At 41.2% G+C, this 19,228-nt stretch overlaps 2 protein-coding genes across 3 annotated transcripts; both read left to right on the plus strand.

Annotated features, from left to right (window-relative positions):
* Nucleotides 1-2,703: 2,703 nt before the first annotated feature.
* Nucleotides 2,704-7,118, plus strand: LOC310924248 (uncharacterized protein). The gene is made up of 13 exons (XM_083885910.1): nucleotides 2,704-2,798; nucleotides 3,667-3,838; nucleotides 4,087-4,261; nucleotides 4,469-4,517; nucleotides 4,783-5,131; nucleotides 5,309-5,406; nucleotides 5,494-5,542; nucleotides 5,676-5,718; nucleotides 5,818-5,860; nucleotides 5,988-6,083; nucleotides 6,547-6,613; nucleotides 6,770-6,827; nucleotides 6,912-7,118. Exons 1-13 carry the CDS (start codon nucleotides 2,794-2,796, stop codon nucleotides 6,959-6,961), a joined length of 1,254 nt encoding a protein of 417 aa, XP_083742036.1. The 5' UTR covers nucleotides 2,704-2,793; the 3' UTR covers nucleotides 6,962-7,118.
* A 984-nt stretch (nucleotides 7,119-8,102) lies between these two features.
* LOC310924258 (RAC-beta serine/threonine-protein kinase-like) lies at nucleotides 8,103-18,762 on the plus strand. Of its 2 annotated transcripts, none has more exons than XM_083885926.1 (14): nucleotides 8,103-8,180; nucleotides 10,567-10,727; nucleotides 10,827-10,955; nucleotides 11,057-11,168; nucleotides 11,257-11,407; nucleotides 11,599-11,730; nucleotides 12,254-12,319; nucleotides 12,538-12,606; nucleotides 12,714-12,836; nucleotides 13,686-13,814; nucleotides 14,026-14,240; nucleotides 14,334-14,421; nucleotides 16,256-16,358; nucleotides 16,458-18,762. In XM_083885926.1, exons 2-14 carry the CDS (start codon nucleotides 10,682-10,684, stop codon nucleotides 16,535-16,537), a joined length of 1,443 nt encoding a protein of 480 aa, XP_083742052.1. In that variant the 5' UTR covers nucleotides 8,103-8,180; nucleotides 10,567-10,681; the 3' UTR covers nucleotides 16,538-18,762. The 2 variants fall into 2 exon arrangements, with proteins under 2 accessions (XP_083742052.1, XP_083742051.1); XM_083885925.1 differs by having other exon boundaries at nucleotides 8,112-8,191.
* The last annotated feature ends 466 nt before the right edge of the window (nucleotides 18,763-19,228 follow it).

The raw sequence follows: 19,228 nt of genomic DNA on the forward strand, positions 1-19,228 counted from the left end.
GGGGCCGAACGAGTGAATATTTTTTTTTACTTTTTTGGGAAAATCAACTGTTCAGGAGCTTTTTTTTGCAGAATTTCAAAATAAAAGTGTCTGTGTTGATCTGGACTGATATAAAGTTATAAAAAACTTTTTTATGATGCAAAATGAATATATTACAAAAGAAAATAACTCACTATAACTTGATATTATTGAAATGGAGTTATTAAACGCTCCCCTTTTGATCAGGAATGACAAAGCGAGTGCAAGGTGACATGGTGCCGAAATGATGCTAGCGTTTTCTCGGCAGCCTGCTGACTGTACCGTGTGCTGTTGCTGTTTGGAAAGCTGCGCTCTAACTGTATGCAAAGCTGCAGCCTCCAGTGCTGCAGCATGGAAATGAAATGGTAAGAAGCTCGAGCTTCACTCTGTCAGAGACAAAACGTGGCCCTTCACAGGCTTTATGTGCATAGAAGTTGTGGATTTGATCTTAATTTCATAGAAAGAGACGTCACATGAATGTCAGATATGTAAGTTTCTATTTGTTTGTTTGTTTGTATTGGAGCCTAAAGCCTTAGGCTTTACGTTGCAATTGAAGATTGTATCCTTTAAACTAAGAATTCATTTTCCACCACTTATTCACAAATGTTTACTGTACTTATCCCAGGTGGACGATACATGTGTTTGCCTATAAGCCTCGGTCCTCTCCGAGTCTGCTGAAAGAAACAATGCTGTTCAAACACTCTGTGTGTGTACACAGTGGAAGTTAAACAGTGGGCTCCACTCTTTAGTCTTTAGCCTGTGAATGAATTCCACAAAGTTTGTTCTATGCAATCACACACACACACACACTGGCCTGTATTTGAGTGTTCAGTTCAGATCTCAAAAGCATCTTCCTCTCATAAGTGTGATCAGAGAAGGACCCCTACTGGTTGAAGCCATTTACTGAAAAAAAAAAAACTGTGACAGAGGATCTCAATGCATGCTTTGCTATATTTGGAGATGATAATACATGCTGTTATATCCACAAGTCTGGACTATTGTAACAGTCTTTTTACCTGTTTAAATAAGAACTGAAACACACAAAACTATGCGTATATCATAGCCTGTTATAGCCTCGCTTCACTGGTGAATACTAGTGAATTTGAGAATCCATTTTTTACGGTCAAACTCCTCCTCACGTCTCTGAGCTGCTGCAGCTTCACAGCACCGGCCCTGCAGTCTGAGGTCAGCAGGTCAGATGTTACTTGCGGTTCCAAAGAGCCATTTTAAGATGTGAGGTGATCGCTCACTTTGAAGCAGAAGCAGACACCACACACTGTTGACGCCTTATCAGGCTTTTAGTTAGACTATGGCTCTTATTGTTTTATTTATGAAACTCTCAGTATTTTATGTATTTTACTTGTATCGTCCTATGAAGCACTTTGTGATTCCATATCTGTGAAAGGTGCCATATAAATAACTTTACTTACTTACTTATTACTTATGTGTCAAATATTTTTTTAAGTATTAAGAAGTATTTTTTGTTGCTTCCCTGTTCAAAAGTTGAAATAACACGTGGGTAGCTGTGGCACAAGTCATCTCTTAACCTGAAAGTAGGTGGTTCTCGCTTCTCTATTCTGGATGATAGTGTGTCTTTAATTGGTCACACACACACTCAGTGGGAATGGAAACTTTAGTGTCTTGACGTCAAAAAGCATTGATCTGTGGATATAATGAAGGTGTGTAACATATGTAAACATGTAAATGTGTGTATTTTAGTACCTTTTTGATATCTATGAAAGCTTTTCCATCCCTGTTTGTATTTCATATTGCTTATTTTACATCATAGTGTTGTACTGTCAGCTCACAAGTGTATTTCCCCACTGTGTGGGATCAACAAAGTAAAATCTAATCTAATCTATTGTAATCTAATCTAATCAGACAATAACAGGATGCTACTTGGGCCCTGTTATTCTTTCCTTTTGACCCACATCCAAACAGGCACAAGTAAAAAAAAAAAGCACATTATTCAGTTACAGGAATCATTGATGCTGAATAAACAAACAAATAAATAAATAAATACCAGCAGCTGTCACTGATAATCTCTAATCACATCATCAGAATGAGGAACTGCAGTGTCACCGCGAGCTACAAGAGGAAACGGACAACAATACAGATGACTATTGAGAGGGTGGACGAGGTGACAGACAGTTTCTCTCTCTCTGTCAGACACACAGAGCACAGTCAACAGGCATAATAATAATAATGCAAATACACGCACTATTCCACATGTATCTAGAAAGTAAGATGACAAGGAATAAACCTACTTCTTCACCTGCTGCTGAACGTGTCCATTCTAACACATTCATATCAGCATTGACACAACTAATAACACAGAACATGAAACATTAAAACTACAGTGTGCAACTTCTTCTGCTGCATGAGATATGCTGTATGTGGAGGTTCCAGCTCTTAATCTGCACACACACTCACACACACAGTGAAGACAAGCAGGCAGACATACAGAAAATCAGTTCTATACCACAAGCAAGACGGAAATTGGGGGCAGTGTCAAGCAAGAGCACGCAACGAGGCAACGAGAACAGGAAGAGAGAAAAAAAACTGTCTAGGAAATGAGAATATAAAGGCAGAAGTGCAAGTGGTTGGTGTCAAACAATGTGATGAGTGTGGGGAATGGAGGTGCACAGGCACAGATGACAGCGGGCGTGATTCAGTAGACAATACACGTCCACTTTGGAGAGCGTTGAGGTTGATGAGAAGAAGAAGAACTGTCGAAGATCAATTGAGCGTCTGGAGTCTGAGCACAGGTGGAAAATGGGGTGAGTGCTTTTTAAAGTTGTTATTATACATGGTTATTACAGAAAAAAGATTTTTTTATCATGTATCAATTGAAAACACGTGTTATTATGATTTATGGATAAATGAAAACATTTAAAAGCACGCACAAGTGTGCTGCTTCCTATCTAGTCTGCACTTGACGTCCGCTCTTCTGCTCTGACTGGATTTCCTGCTGTGTGTGTGTGTGTGTGTGTGTGTGTGTGTGGCCGTTGTTCACACGTGGTTTGTGTCTCTCGCACGAACACAAAGCCGAAAAAACAAGCTCTTAAAGGCTCAGTATCAAAAATATCGCCACGTATTATTGACAGGTGAAATAATGAAGTCCATATAAGGAAGCACTGCACTGAGCACAGGAAGTGGTTGACACGTTTCAGCAGGAAGTCAAGATTTCCCACAGGCTACAGACTTTGCAACAACCACCAAACTGAAAATACCCGTGGTGTATAAATAAATAAATAAATGTGTTCTGAAGTGTTTACTTCTTCTTTCCGCTGTCCTGTAAAACCCAGACTTACCTGATCGCATATAGATTGTGCATGTTCTGCTACCAGAGAATTTAAACTGCACAGAATATATATATGGGCGTAAACATACAGTTTAAACCTGAGTGAACCTGAGGAAGCGATGGGCAAAATATGTTAATTTCAGAGAGTGGTAAAAAGTGCTTTTCATTCAGCCCCCATTCACGTGTTGCATGCAACGTATATGCAACGCTCATGCAACACCTGCACAGACACCAGGAGAAAGTGTGTTCTTCAGAAGTGCACATTCATTTTCTCTTTATACATCTGAACCATCTGCATCAGGTCACATTTTAACAGCTTCTTCTTCTTCTTCTTCCTTCAACAGCGAGTCCAGTATCTGTCAGGTGAGAGCTACAGTCATGATGTACGACGATGCCACCAAGCGCTGGATGCCAGTGGGGTCGGACAACCCCTCCTTCAGCCGAGTCCAGATTTATCACAATCCTGCAGCCAACACTTTCAGAGTGGTGGGCCGAAAACTTCAGGCTGACCAGCAGGTACACATGCACAGACACACTAACCTTAACCTAAGAACACTAAGTCTGAAATTAGGAGATTCTGCCTCATTCGGACCAGGTTTAGGTCTCCATAAGGATTACTGGTCCTGACAAGGTCAGTGTTTATGCCAGAAAATGTCCTAAAAGGGCAACACACATAAACAAATTGATCTGTACTTTTTTGAAATTGAAAACTGTCTTATTTATACATCGAGACCTGAACAATCTAATTCCTGCTCATGCTATAGGTGGTGATCAACTGCCCCATTATCAGAGGGATGAAGTACAACCAGGCCACGCCAAACTTCCACCAGTGGCGCGATCACAAGCAGGTGTGGGGCATGAACTTCGGCAGCAAAGAGGACGCCGCTTCCTTTGCGGCCTCCATGTTGCACGCACTAGAGGCTCTCAATGCTGCAGCAGGTAAACGACGATGATGAGAGAACACAGAGTGAAAACGCTTCCTGTGCTTAGTCATACTTTAATTATTATACTGTAGAAAATTATAATCTTTCTTTGTTCTTAAATTACCTACAGGCTATTTTGTAATATCGCTGACAAAGACAAGCTGAGACTGTAAAGTAAAAGCTTTTTCAGTCCAGCTTTCAGTTTTTCTTCTGTTTTATGCAGGTCCAGCTCCAGGTGGACCCTCTGCACAGGAGCTGGAACAACAGACAAGGTACTGTTTATTTTTGATTCATCTCAGATTGTTGCATCTGTCCAATGTGTTTTAGTGGCACAATGTGGTGTAGGCACAATTTACAGTGATTAAGAGATAGTTAAATCTCTTAATGGATTCAAATCCTGGTTTGACTCAGGGCCTTTGTGTGTGGAGTTTGCACGTTCTCCGCATGTGTGCATGCATTTTTTTTGAGTCAATTAATTAAAAATGTAAGATATCACAGATTTAACTCACTGTGAATTATATGTATATCTCTGGTCAGACTAGAGCAAAAGAGGCAGGAGGAGCAGCAGCAGCAGCAGCAGCAGCAGCAGCGGGAGAAGGAGCGTCTGGAGCGAGAGAAGCAGGCCTCTGCTGCAGCTCCCCCACCTCCTCCAACTCCACCTCCATCTCCCTCCGCTCCTCCAGCACCCCCCGCACCTCCTGCCCCACCAGCACCCCCTCCACCTTCAGGTGGACCTTGCCCACCTGCGCCACCGCCACCACCACCACCACCTCCTATGAGCGGGGGCTCAGTCCCACCTGCACCACCCCCGGCCCCTGCAGGGGGCAGTATGGGGGGAAACGATCTCGCTGCAGCTCTGGCCGGGACCAAACTGCGGAAGGCAAAGGTTAGTTGTGTGTTTTTTTTCTGCATTAGAGAATAGGGAACTTTTCCTAAAGATGGTGATGATGATCTCAACAGAGGGAGGTTGTTGTGCCTCATGTAGCTTTGACCATTGACCTTTGACCTTTGACCGTTTTTATCTCATGGCCTGATATGACTGGAGGTGTTTTTGTGTATTAAGAATGAGAACGAAGCCCCCAAACCAGCACCTGCATCGAGTGGAGGTGGAGGTGGAGGTGGTAATCTAATGGGAGAAATGAGTGCCATCCTTGCTCGGAGGTAACTTATATAAATATATATATACATATATATACTCTATATCTGTGGTGATTGAATATGTCTGAATGACTCAGTGATGTTAAACAGGAGGAAAGCGTCTGACAGTCCTGCTGCAAAGAAGGAAGAACCTCGCACTGTAAGTCTCCTCCTGCCAATATCACGACTGCTGGATTTCCATCCTTGTTTTATTCTGTATTATGAGTTAGAATGACACATACAACTGATGATGTGACTGGAGGATAACACAGGTATGTCTGTGATAAATACAGGGAGAGGTTGACGGCTCGCCAACAAAACCCTCAGGACTAAGAGGTGAGTAACTTCCACCCGTTAAGCAGAAAAAGGCCAATTAAATGGGCTTTTACCATCTGCTTTGTGTACAACATAAAACAAAGAATCATATTTTTACAGAAATCAATGACAAACCCAGGGAAAAATGTGCCACCATGCCAAGGTAAGAGATGGATGCATCAAGCTTTTACTGGGATCATATCCCCCCCCCCCCCCCCCAAAAAAGGGGTGAAAATGTTTCATGCATTTTTCTATTATTTCATGACATTTTTTTTATTTTTTTGAAACAGACCTAAATCTTCAAGCAACAACAAAAGGGACTCTAATCCATCTCCCATTGCCTCCACTCCTCCTCCATGTAATGCCACCACTAACACAATGCCCAGGTACCAGTCCACTGTACCTCATTATCACTCTTTCACTCTATTCTCCCATCTTCAAACACAAAAAGCAGACTATTAAAGTGTTATTTAAACACTAAAATAATGTGATTTACTGTAAAATTAGCCCATGATGTGTGGGAGATTGGAGTGTTCTGACTGTACGTGCTTAGACCCGGTTAATATGTTAAACATGAGTCCAAATAAGCAGAAGTAGACATTTAGTAGGCAGTAAAAATTACACTGGCCACAGGAACTTAACTCAAATAGCTCAGTAAAGACGTGAGGAAGTGGTTGCTCTTACTGAAACACCAGTGTTTGTTGGGACAGGGGGAGACGGAGATGATCCAACATCAATCACGCCTCGACTCCTCCTCACAGTTTCTATAATAAACTCTGTCCTTCTCGCTCTCATGGTTCTCATGACGTGTGTTCATGGCTAATCATGATTATTGTGATTCTGTTTTAGGATGAAGGTGTTGAACAAGAACTCAGAGGGAGCAGGAAGTGAACTTGACATGGAGCAATTCAAACAGGTTGGTTCCTCTTTCTGTTTTAATTTCATGCAACTCATTTAAATACAGCACTTTTACAGGCTTTGACTTTTTCTCTGTATCTGGTCAAACAGCAGCACATATAGAGCTTTAGTGAAGGAGGATTTGTCTTAATGTTGATTTCTCATGTGTCCGTAGCAAATTCTTGAAGAAGTGAAGAAAGAACTTCAGAAAGTGAAGGAGGAGATTATTACAGGTGAGCTCGACTCTGTACCGTCACGTAACAGAATCCGAAACAGCTCATACTGTGACATGCGTGACACTTTTTGTTGTCTTCCAGCACTGGTCAAGGAGCTGCAGAGTGCAAACCTCACAGCTGGAGACTCCTGAACGACCGAGGAACGACTCAGGAAAATAAAGAATGTTATGTGAAGTTATTATGATGCAAAGTCAAGGTACTCTCACATTAGTAGCCCATATAAGTTATATATTTTGTTATATGTTATGCAATCTCAGGAGAGTCATCCCTGTGTTTGACTTCTTCATATTTCCCCATGGTAAAGTTTCAAGCAAGAAATTTGATGATGTTTTTTTCTTCCAATAAAGGTTTTCAACCATTTTTTAAAGATAATAAATACAGAAGTGTGTTGCCTTTCAATGTCTTAAATGTCTAATAATTGTTTTTATTATTATTATAATGTCTGAAACAATTTTCTTTAATATTCTAACTTCCTGTAAGTTTGCATTCCTACAGTCCTCAGACTCCACCATCCCCTCTATATTTATAATCCTAAAATCCACTCCCACTGTCCACTGTAAATGATGCTTGCTTTTCCCTTGGTTTGCACACATTTGCTTGATTTGGTTTGTTCACTTCCTTTTTCTTTGTGTGGCTCAGTTATACTGTATATGAGCTGCAGACAGTGCAGACAATGGAGTCAGAGTGCCCTCTGCTGGACAAACTATAGTATGATGATGCCTTTTTGAAAAGATTTTTAATAATATATCTGTAATAAAACATTATCTAATAAAATTGACCAACAGACTAGACAGCTATTCATCAATAATCAACATATTTAGCTAGTGTAAAACATTCTCATTGTTTTGTTTCTGGTGGTAGGATGATTAGAGACACTTAGGTGTGTCCCTGAGTGTCCATGTTTCTGCCTTATGATTTTTTTTTTTTTTTTTTTTTTTGCCTATCCTGTACAATACAAAGTAAACCCAAGACAATCATAAATGTATAAGACAGGAAACAGGAAAAGTCTTATTTATCACACACAATATCATACAGTATAAAACCTAGCAGAAGAGAACCATATCTAAGTGAGTACATACAACAAATTATTATTATTTTATTATTATTATTTATTTATTTATTTATTTTTTAACTGATGCCAAAGAAGCTGAAACTATCGGTTTGTGTTTTCCTGTTTGAAACTGCACTTGCGGCGTGTTACCACCGGATGGCGGTGGCGCCCATTCTGAGAACTTCGACCTTCGAGCTGATGCGAAGAAGAAGAGAGTCCATGGTGTTTTCCTGGGTGGATGGCCCGCTCTGGATCTAGCCTGTCAAAACTACCCTGAAACGGCAACAACGTGGGATAAAGTCAGTGAAATGTGTGTTAAATGTTGTTTTTACATCATTAAGTGTAAACTGTGTCGGATTACGTGGTTAACTGCAGGGACTGTGAGTCCTAGTGAAGTAACAATAGTTCTTTGACTACCTTGCTATTAGCGAGGCTACATGAGTAACCTCCAAGAAGCCATATGATCGCTAATGTAAGACGATTACAAATAATAAACAACTATTTCCAGCTCCCTGCCGTCGTTAGTAAACTTATAATAGTGTTTATAATAGTATTAAATGGAGAACATCGGTGTCTTTTAGCCGTAAAAGCACTCACCTAACGTGATATTAAGCTTTATTTAGCAAAGTTAGTTGGGACTTGGTGCGTCTTTTAGTTTCAGAAATCATTGTTTACGCTTGTTTTGGAGGTTAATATGGAAAAAAGTGGGGCTCTTATCTAACTGCATGTACTGTTACTAGCGGGGTTTCCTGTGAGTTGCTGGTTGAAAGTTAACTTATCACTGGTAGCAGTCAGCTAGCGCTGAGTGTTCTCTTCGTTAGCGCTGCTGAGTAACTTTAAACGACAGCCCTGTGCTAACAGCGAGATTAGCTACAACAAGTCAGCTAAATACAGTGATTCGCGTGGTACCCGCTGTTATTTGACTACAAGAACTCATAACTTTGTGCTTTATTTACATCTTACTAACGTATTATACACACGTGTGTGCTACTTTAATGTAATTATTAGTTGTATATTTAGTCCTTCTCCCCCACTAGCTTTCTCTGCCCGATGGACAGCTCTCACACGAAATTCTGGGTAAAAGTACACGCTTCCTGGAAACGAACCATATAGAAATGCAGTACTGTGTGTACTTGTCGTTTTCCTGCTCACTCCTGCGTCCAATTCACTTCAGCAACGACTCAAAATGTGGCTAAAAGACTCACGCTGTTGCTGTTGGACATGTTTATTAGTGTACAGCAGCAACATGAGCCGCCGCGATCCGAATGTTAAATTCTTCACCGCTTTCCGAAGCGTTTCATGTGCGCCCAAAGCGAAATGTGAGGCGTGCGTATGAACGAGTGACTTATTTCTCACATGTGTGGTTAAACTTAGCAGATAAACAGCGTTACAGTGTGATGCGTATGAATAGTTTAGGTGGGGAGAAATGTGTTGTCCATATGAGTGGACTTCAGCCAGAAGAGAAATAAATCACCTGTAGTTAACGTTCATCTCAACTAAAAATGTTAAGAGGTCAATATCAGGGCAGGCCGATTAAATGTCCAATATTGTGATTACACTTTGATTTATTGTTATTGTTTTATGTATTTAAAAGTCAGGTTTTGAGTTCAGTGCATGTACATTTCTTGTATTATTGCTGTGTGCATTGCTTTTGGGTTGACCCATTATTGGGGTTAGAAAAATAATAACTTTTATTGATTTTCACCTTTACCTCAAATCTAGGTGTGAAAATTGTATGATGTACTTGATTTAAAGGTGCATTATGTCATAAATCTAAAACAACTGGCCATAAAATCCTCTTAATATGTCACAAAGATTGAGGATTAATGTTCATATAACAAACTGAACTCACCAACAACAACAATACAGCCCAAATATTTGCATTTAAAACAATCTTTTGCAGACCGCAAATTATGTTTATGTTTTGAAATCAATTTTTGGCCACATTCTTACATATGGCACCTTTAATATAAAAAACACCACCAAAATTACCAAAGATGCTATCAAGGTTATCAAGAAAAGGCAAAGCCTTGCAACATAATGGTCAAAAGTAAAGTTAACAAAACTCTCAAACTGATTGATCAATTATCAATACTTATATGGTTATTTATTTAGGAATCAATTATAATCATTGCAGCTCTATTGCGTTCAGTCATGCACTGAAATCTGGACATTCTCCAGAGATAGCCCAGAGGGGATAAATCTGATATTGCAAAAGTCACTCCGGACATTCTCCAGGAATTTTCGTGCCATGTGAGAGCACAGGGTTGAAAATCCACAGCGAGTGAATGGGTGAGTGCCTCCCGAATGGCTCAAGCCAAGTGCAACCCCCTTGCCCGGATGCTCCTGCTGTTTCAAATGCATCTCACCCAGACTGTCGTCCGCTGTGTTTGTTATACGTGTACAGCAAATTCTGGACAGTTTCCAGAGTGTGTGAGTAATAAATAACAAAAATACAAATACAAAAATAGTAATTGAGAGTTTAAACGGTACGTAGTTGCTGCCCTGTGTGCTGTCGTGTTAAATTTAACTTCATAAAACCTGAAACTATTGGACTGGAAATGAAGTGAACTGAATATATACTCCCTGTAACTGCTGTTGGCTCTGAACTCTAATTCAGACAGTTTCTGTTTTTGGAAGGTTTGACTATGATCATATTTCTTTCGTGCTGCTTCTTTCATTCAGCAGGTGCTGTTTAGAACTGAAGTGTGACTGAAACTACGACTGGCCCGAAAGAGAAGTCCACAGCTCCCCTCCCCGACCTCACGCTCCTCACCCTCTCTGAAACACAGCTCTCACCATGAATGAAGTTAATTTAATCAGAGAGGGCTGGCTTCACAAAAGAGGTAAGGTCGTGTCACATTGGACATCACATAATCATGAAGTCCAGATGCCAGTCAGGTTGTTTTCCTCTTGATTGAACAATACATCTCTTTCTGATCTAGGTGAATATATCAAAACATGGAGGCCCAGGTATTTCATCCTAAAGAGTGATGGCTCCTTCATCGGCTACAAGGAGAAACCTGACTTAAACGACCAGATTTCACCACCGCTCAACAATTTCTCAGTGGCAGGTTTGTCTTTCAGATGCTACATTATAACTCAGAGACTGAACATGTCTTGTTGTGCTGGATTTTCAGCTCCAACCATTCATCTTAACTATGTGTTTTTACAGAATGCCAGTTAATGAAGACAGAAAGACCCCGGGCCAACACGTTTGTCATCCGTTGCCTACAGTGGACCACAGTTATTGAACGCACCTTTCATGTGGATACTAATGAGGAAAGGTAAGGATTAGGAGACATTATATATTAGTCTCCCCACAACTCGTATATCTGCTTGATTTGACAATTCCTGGGTCTTTTTTACTCACAGAGAGGAGTGGATGCGTGCTATACAATCTGTAGCAAATAGTCTGAAGATGCGAGAACAGGAGGACGAGGAACCGATGGATGTGTTCGGCTCTCCCAGCGAAAGCAGCCTGGAAGAGATGGAGGTGGCGATGTCCAAGAGCCGCAACAAAGTGGTGAGAGGATCGTGTTTGTGATTGTCGTAGATAAAGGGCTGTCGGATATACAGAAGAGTCAAATCTGTAAATGTGCCAAGTGCACTTTAATCTCTCACAGGTCGACTTTGAAATATGATTTTTATGTTAGTCTTTGATTTTAATGAACATTTTCCCAATTAATTCACGTCACAACCTTTTGTATTGTACAGAATATGAGTGACTTTGAGTACCTGAAGCTGCTCGGCAAGGGGACATTTGGGAAGGTGATTCTTGTCAAAGAGAAATCGACTGGAGTACATTATGCCATGAAAATACTGCGCAAAGAGGTCATAATAGCCAAGGTGAGTTCAAAGTGCCCCCGCGTGTGTCAGTGTGGACAAGTATGGCTTTTATTGACTGCATTCTTAGCTCAAGCTCCCACAGTGACACTCCATATTTTCAGGGGCAACACGGGTGCCCCTGCACAAGCACGAGAAGCTGAAGTACAACACTAAAGTGAATAATAGTTTGTATCCGCAGTGCTATAAACATAACTGGTCGCTTTACTGTTACATGTCCAGAATATGGTCGATAACCACTGATAAACGATTTCTTGTTGGATGACAGATATGTAAACAAATTCAACACAATGTACTAACCTGGGATTTGATTTAAGTGACACATTTATGTGTTTTGGTGCACTGTGCTACACCACGTTGTTCATAAAAAAACATATTCTGTACTATAATAATGTAATAATGATAATGTACTCTTTACCTGGTCTAACTTTTATGAAGTGGCAGCACATCAAACCAAATGTTATCATCTCAGGAGCTGTTGACATTTTTAAAATCCACCCATGAACGGTTGTGTTTTCGTTGGCAGGACGAGGTGGCCCACACAGTTACAGAGAGCAGAGTGTTACAAAACACACGACATCCCTTTCTCACGGTGAGGACATTCACACATTTACCCATATGATGGCATGCATGAACCCTGTGACTGATTTGTGTGTTTATGTGCAGTGTTCCTTTGTATGTAATGATGCATCTATGCTCCAGATGATATCTATGACCGAGAGCTTGGTTATTCATCTGACATGTGTAATGTGGGCACAGATTGAAGTTGTTGACTCACCCCTCTGATTTTCTTTCGCTTTCTTCCCGCAGACATTGAAGTATGCTTTCCAAACTCATGATCGCCTCTGTTTTGTAATGGAATATGCCAACGGGGGCGAGGTAAGACCTGGTGGTGTCGACAGCTTGTCGTGCGCATGCAGATTTGCGATAATGCGTGTGTGTGTGTGTGTGTGTTTGACTCCTGAATTGCTCCTGCTTCCTTCTAGCTCTTCTTCCACCTGTCAAGGGAGCGCGTGTTCACAGAAGACCGGGCACGCTTCTACGGTGCAGAGATCGTGTCAGCCCTCGAGTACCTGCATTCAAGTGACGTCGTTTACCGCGATCTGAAGGTGAGCGCTAAGTAGAAATAAGATTTAGACCATAAAGTCCGGGAAAGTGTATTTTGTTGATGTTTTGTGCACAATATGTGAAGAAACAGGTGTTGTTATAAAGGCGAGTTTGCAGATTCATTTCTGCAACTGTTGTAGGAATATTTATGAGTGTGTGTGCACATCAGAGCGCAAGGGGGCCAGGAGGGGAGAGACCGCAGATCAATATGAGAGATCGTAATACAATGTGTCCTCTGACACATCCATCTTCTGTCGCACCATGAGAAACATATGTCGAGATGTCAGATTTTAGATTAAATCAACATTTTGGTAAGAGGGTGCAGCAGGTATAATATTCTTATAAATAAAATTAATTTGGGAGAACGCCATCCCTGATAGATCCACTAAGAAGAAGACTTCTCACTCTTGTTAAAACTTGCCTGAATGCACAACGTTGTTACAGAGTGGACGCTCCACCGTCACAAACTATCTTCGACGAGGTCTGAGAGCAGCGTGCAGACGCCACGCAAACCCGACAACAGCCAAGCTTAATTTAGGCCCATCATCAAGTTACTCGCAGAATCGATGTCAGCTGACATGACGCATCACGTGCAACGTTTAGTACTCGAAGCAGTGGCTTAAAGTGGGAACATGGCAGCTGAACGCTTTCTATTTGCTGCTGGTCACTACTGTCAATGGGAGGTTCGTCAATCTGTAAGGAGCCTCAGTGTCTCATTAAATGTCCAGACTGTGACATGATGCATTTGTTGCCTAACCTATAGTTGAACAGTAACTCGAGACATGTACCTTTTACTGAGTAATATATATGTCAGATATATCACTGTGCATTTAATTTTTGTTCTGTCTCAGCTGGAGAATCTGATGCTGGACAAAGACGGCCACATCAAAATTACCGACTTTGGCCTCTGCAAGGAGGGCATCACTCCAGATGCTACCATGAAAACCTTCTGTGGAACCCCTGAATATCTCGCACCGGAAGTAAGACACGGAAAATCACACAAGAACAACACACAATGAGAAATTGCAACACCTATAGTATATGTATATGAAATAGCTCTGCAAAGAACACATGATAAGCTTATCCTGTAAAGCACAGCTTATGTTAATTAATACAGCAGGAATAGCATGCATAACTGTACAGTTACTTCTTACTACCTTTGTTGGCATTAATGCGCCTCTTCTCCCTCAGGTCCTAGAAGATAACGACTACGGCCGGTCGGTGGACTGGTGGGGTCTGGGTGTGGTCATGTATGAGATGATGTGTGGACGCCTGCCTTTCTACAACCAGGACCATGAGCGTTTGTTTGAGCTCATCCTCATGGAGGAGATCCGCTTTCCCAGGAACCTGTCGCCGGAGGCCAAGTCCTTGCTCGCTGGCCTGCTCAAGAAGGACCCCAAACAGAGGTGTGTGTGTGTCAGTGTGCCAGTGTGTCAGAGTATGTGTTTATGTTTGCAATAACGACTGAATTTTTACAATATGTTTGTTTGGAATCACAGGTTAGGTGGAGGTCCCAGTGATGCCAAAGACGTGATGGGTCACAAATTTTTTGTCAGCATCAACTGGCATGATGTGGTGCAGAAGAAGGTAAGAGATTCTGGAGCTAGAGGACATTTTTGCTTATTTTAACCTTAAAAAGGGCCAGAAAATATCCTGAGAGTAAAGGCTTTTGCCCATTTTTCCATATCTGGCAGTTTTATTTTGAAAGAACACTGTAGTTGTACATGAACACCAGATTTTACGTGTTAAATTCGACATTTGAACAGTATAAAATAACATTTGAGTGTCAATGTCCAAAAAATGGAAACTATATACAGGCGTTTTTCCAACTCTCTCCTCTCAGATGGTAAAGACGCTGATTTGCCAGCTTCCTGCAACAGCGTGGGTGAAATTGCCGTAATAACCACATTTTGCCTTTGACGTGCAACTTCTCAGCTTTCAGAAACAGCTGGGATTTTGTCAATAGTACACACAGCCATGTAATTACGGGATTACAAAGTGTCGTCTGCGATATGCTCTGTGTTAAAGAGGCTTTCAAGCGGTAATAATGATCATCAAACCCAACACAAACTGTTGCTGCTGAACCTGAATTTACTGGTGTCAAGTTGACCGTTACTCCAAGCTCTACCTCTAAGTGTCACACTTGACTCAAACATAATCTCCCAAAGTAGAACATGATAAGACTGAAACAGTGCGTGAGGCATGTCACATTTGAAATAGTTCAGTTGCAGTTTTGTTGACACTAACATGTCTTCTCTTGTCCTCACCTCAAAAACAAAACACATTTCTTGCACATCTTCCTCCTTCCATTACTAGAATTTAATCTCCGCCACATTGCTTGTCTTGGCTCGCCAGTAAATTATTAGAATATTAGGCATAATATTTTGTTGGACACATTGTTATATTGCGTAATACTAAAGCGGTAAGTTGTGTGGCACTGTCGGCACTGTTTACTGATGTCATTTGGCAGAGGCTTAGTGTAGTTTCAGCCTGGTGTGCTGCAGGGCTTCTGTGTAGTTATCAGAGCAGTTTTGTGCACTTTTTGTCATTGCTGTAGGTTGACACAATATGGTGTCCGTAAGGCTTTTATTCATATAAGTTATCCTATGAGATTGGAGAAAGAGGCAGGCAAAAACCTACAGAGACAAAACAACCATTCACATTTAGCAGAGTAGATAAACAACAGGACTTAATTGAGTTCTCTGGAAAGTGTTCCAAGACACTCCTCAGCTCTGATATAACAACAACTAAAAGCCTTCACGGATATGATGCAACCATTTGCACCGTCTGAGACTGGTTGAACGGGATACAAACCAAGGATTCAACCCTGGGAAGTTCCATTTCATTTCTGCCATGAGGCTTAGCCAACTTAATCAAGTTTTTAAGTATGTAAATGCATGTAACGTACAACACAGCCTTCACAAGGACATTTTTTAGGCTAGCTTTACACGACAACAATCTGAACGTTGCGTTTGATGTAGTGTGCATGCCAGGTGGCTAGGTGGCACTGTGAAGCACTGCCATACAACAACACCAGGAGCGTTGAAACTTCCTTCTAATTCTCTCTAGTAGCATGAAGTAGCAGCTAAGGCAACTTGAATGTCCGACTGATGGATATAATCCGACATTTGTTGTTGTTAGGCTGTTACTGCACATGGATCTGACGTCAACGGGTACGGTTGGATAGCCAGCGTGAGCAGCTCAGAGCACACTTTTGCGTGTTCATCCCTTTAGATGGGAACGTGACGGTGGAGCGTTTTTAAGATTTCCACTCTGGAGGGTGCCCCCAACGCCGTCTAAACGAAAGGCACATCTAATCAAATATTTTGTCGGTTTCACCCGGGAGCGTTGTCGTGTAAAGTCAGCCTAAAATCCACTTTGTTCCCACCTGAACGACCTCCTCTCTCCTCTCCTGCTTCAGCTCACCCCACTTTTCAGACCACAAGTGACATCAGAGACAGACACCCGGTACTTCGACGAAGAGTTCACGGCGCAGACCATCACACTTACTCCTCCAGACAAGTGTGAGTACTCAGCAGTGTTCAAGGTCGTTCTGGTTTTTGTGTGTTTTTGTGTCATAAATGTGACCTGACTTATTTGTGCTCTTCTTCTTCCTCTTACAGATACCAGTCTGGACTGTGAGGATACGTCGCATCAAGCACATTTCCCCCAGTTTTCCTACTCTGCTAGCATTAGAGAGTGATCGCGTCTCTGACAAACACACACACACAGACACACACAGACACACAAAGAGGCATGAACACCATGGCGACATATCTTACAGCTGTAAAAAAAAAAAAAAAAGCGATCAGATCTTTGGTCCGTGCAGATTGGAAGTGCCTCGGCTGGTGGCCGTACAACCTCCTTCAATCCCAGCACAGACAAAGCCTCGGCCACTTTGGCTGCACTGTATCAAACTGGACTCGGTTACCTCACACAGTCATCAGCACAACTCAACGACACAATCAGGACTCCGTGTGTAGCACCTTCAGACGGCCTGTAAACAGCTGCTGCCGCCGCCGCTGCTTTTTCGGACTGTAAACCCGCACGGCCCTTTGTTAGACGCTGCGATGAGAAGCCATACAGCTCCTTCATGACGTTTCCTTCAAGTGCTCTTCTTCACAAAATAGCTCTTACCACTGCTGAAAAAGTCCCCCCGGGGTTCGTCTGTGAGGGAGGAAGAAGTGTGGCTGGTGTTTTCTCTGTAAAGTGTGTGTGTGTGGATTATTATTCGTTTGTTTGTCTTTGAGAAAATGGGGTGAGTCCGATCCAAACCGTGTGTTTTTATACAACACTTGCCCGACATGCATTAGGAACAAAACGCGGAGAGAGATAGGAAAAAAAAAAAACTTTGACAGTTGCGGAAACATGCTGTCCTCTTTTTTTTATAATAACTGTATGCAATGCAAACAAAATCACTCGTACTATCAATTCTCGGACTGTGATCTTGAACACACATCTGTCAAATGCAACACAACAATTAACGGGAATTGGGAAATACCTTAATGCACAAGGTGTATATGTTATTTAAACAAGTTGTTTTTTTGTTTTTGTTTTAATTCTGACACACTTGATCTTTGTCGATCAGCAGAATTCACAGCAGCCGTGTCATTTCAGAGGCTCATGAAGCACTTAACGCGATTATAGCGAAACCCTTTTTCTTTCAGATGGCCCGTGTTCATATTGTAGCTGTTGGCGTCGACACTTTCATCTTGTCCCCGTAAACATCAGAAACTGACAGTCGGTATCAAATCATAATACTGTTTGGTGTCTTTTCTGATCAGTATTGACCAGTTTTACGTTCGTTTCAGCAGCGTGATCTATCTTCTTTTTTTCCCTCTTTGTTTTGTTTAGGTTTGATAGAAATGTAAAAACACTCAAAAGTAATTTATCACAATATCCGAGAGAATTAGGGCTGTTTATATTATCGATTCATTTTTAATCGTCGTTTTTGGTTTATAAAATGTCAACATTTTGTACACAAACCAAAGATTAACTCACTGTCACCGAGGAGCAGAACATGCTCACAATTCAAGAACCTGAAATCAGTTTAGTAGATGAATTGTTGCAGCCCTGAAGAGAATCATTTTTGGTATATGTGTGTGTGTGTGGTGGGGAAAAAACAACGATAATAACCAGCACCAAACCGAGTTTGTAGCACTTTGAGAGAGAACAAGTTAATTTTTTTTAATAATCATCATTTCATAACATTCAAAGCTAGTTCTCTAAATCTAATCGTGTCTGTCGCTAAAAAAAAAAAAATCACCATCTCATTGTTGACCTTTGCTGAAGTTTGAAAGTTGACATGTTTTGTTATTTGTTTGTGTCGAGATTTGGATTCATCAACAACAACAAAAAAGAGATCCAGTGATCAGCAGTGATCTGTGTGTATCATGAACATGGTCCGTTGTTAGATTTTGTGTTTTAATGCAATGTGGACTTGCGAGGGTTGTCTTTTGTTATCGTCCCATTTATTATTATTATTTTGATGATAATTATGAATATCATGAAATGATGATCACGAGGCGCGCAGAGATCCCGGGTCTTTGTTATTACTGTACATGAAAATGCAGCCAACATCGTGTCGGTGCTACGCTGAGTCACTCGTGATAAAAGAAAAAAAAGAAAAGCAAACCCTGCTCATAGAGCCTTGGAACCACAGATGCTGTTCTGAAATCATTTCCGTTATTTTCTCTTTTTTTTGTTTTTGTCTCGTTTATCCTCTACTGTCGACTCCCCCCCCCCCCCACTCCCCCTCGTCTTAGACCTGCGTCTCAAATTAAGAGGACGTTTGTAATGGTTGACGGAGAAAAAAAAAAGTATGTTTTTCAGTTACATTATTCTATTAAACAGTTTCGTTTCTTTTCTTTTTTTTGTTTATGAATGTAATTCTGAAAGACAAATGATCCAATACACATTTTTAACTGTCTTAATACACACTGGTGTTTGTGTTGTGTGTTCTTTATGCCTTCACATAACACGATCTTGGTCCTTATCCTTCCTGCCTTATGAGAGGATGCTACTCTTTTGTTTGCTACTTCCTGTCCAATTTATTTGTATAGCGCCAAATCACAACATACATTTTCTACTATCTGTCTGCGCGTAGACCACATCATCGAGAGGAACAGGAAGAAATCTCTGACAGATATGCGGCCATCTGCCTAGACCGATTGCGGTGAAAGGTGAAAAATACTTTTTTTTTTTTTTTTTTTAATGAATATTTTATTTGCTTTGTGAAAAGTGTGAAATTCATAATGTGACTTTTTAACAAATTAAACCCTGCGGGGCCAGATTGGACCCTCTGGTGGGCCAGTTCTGGGCCTCGCTCTGTAGGTTTGGCACCAGTGGTGTCGCCTAATCTTATCAATCTAATCTATTTATTTATTTTCAGGAA

This window comes from Microchirus variegatus (genome assembly GCF_963457635.1).
Source record: "Microchirus variegatus genome assembly, chromosome: 2".
Taxonomy (NCBI): domain Eukaryota; kingdom Metazoa; phylum Chordata; class Actinopteri; order Pleuronectiformes; family Soleidae; genus Microchirus; species Microchirus variegatus.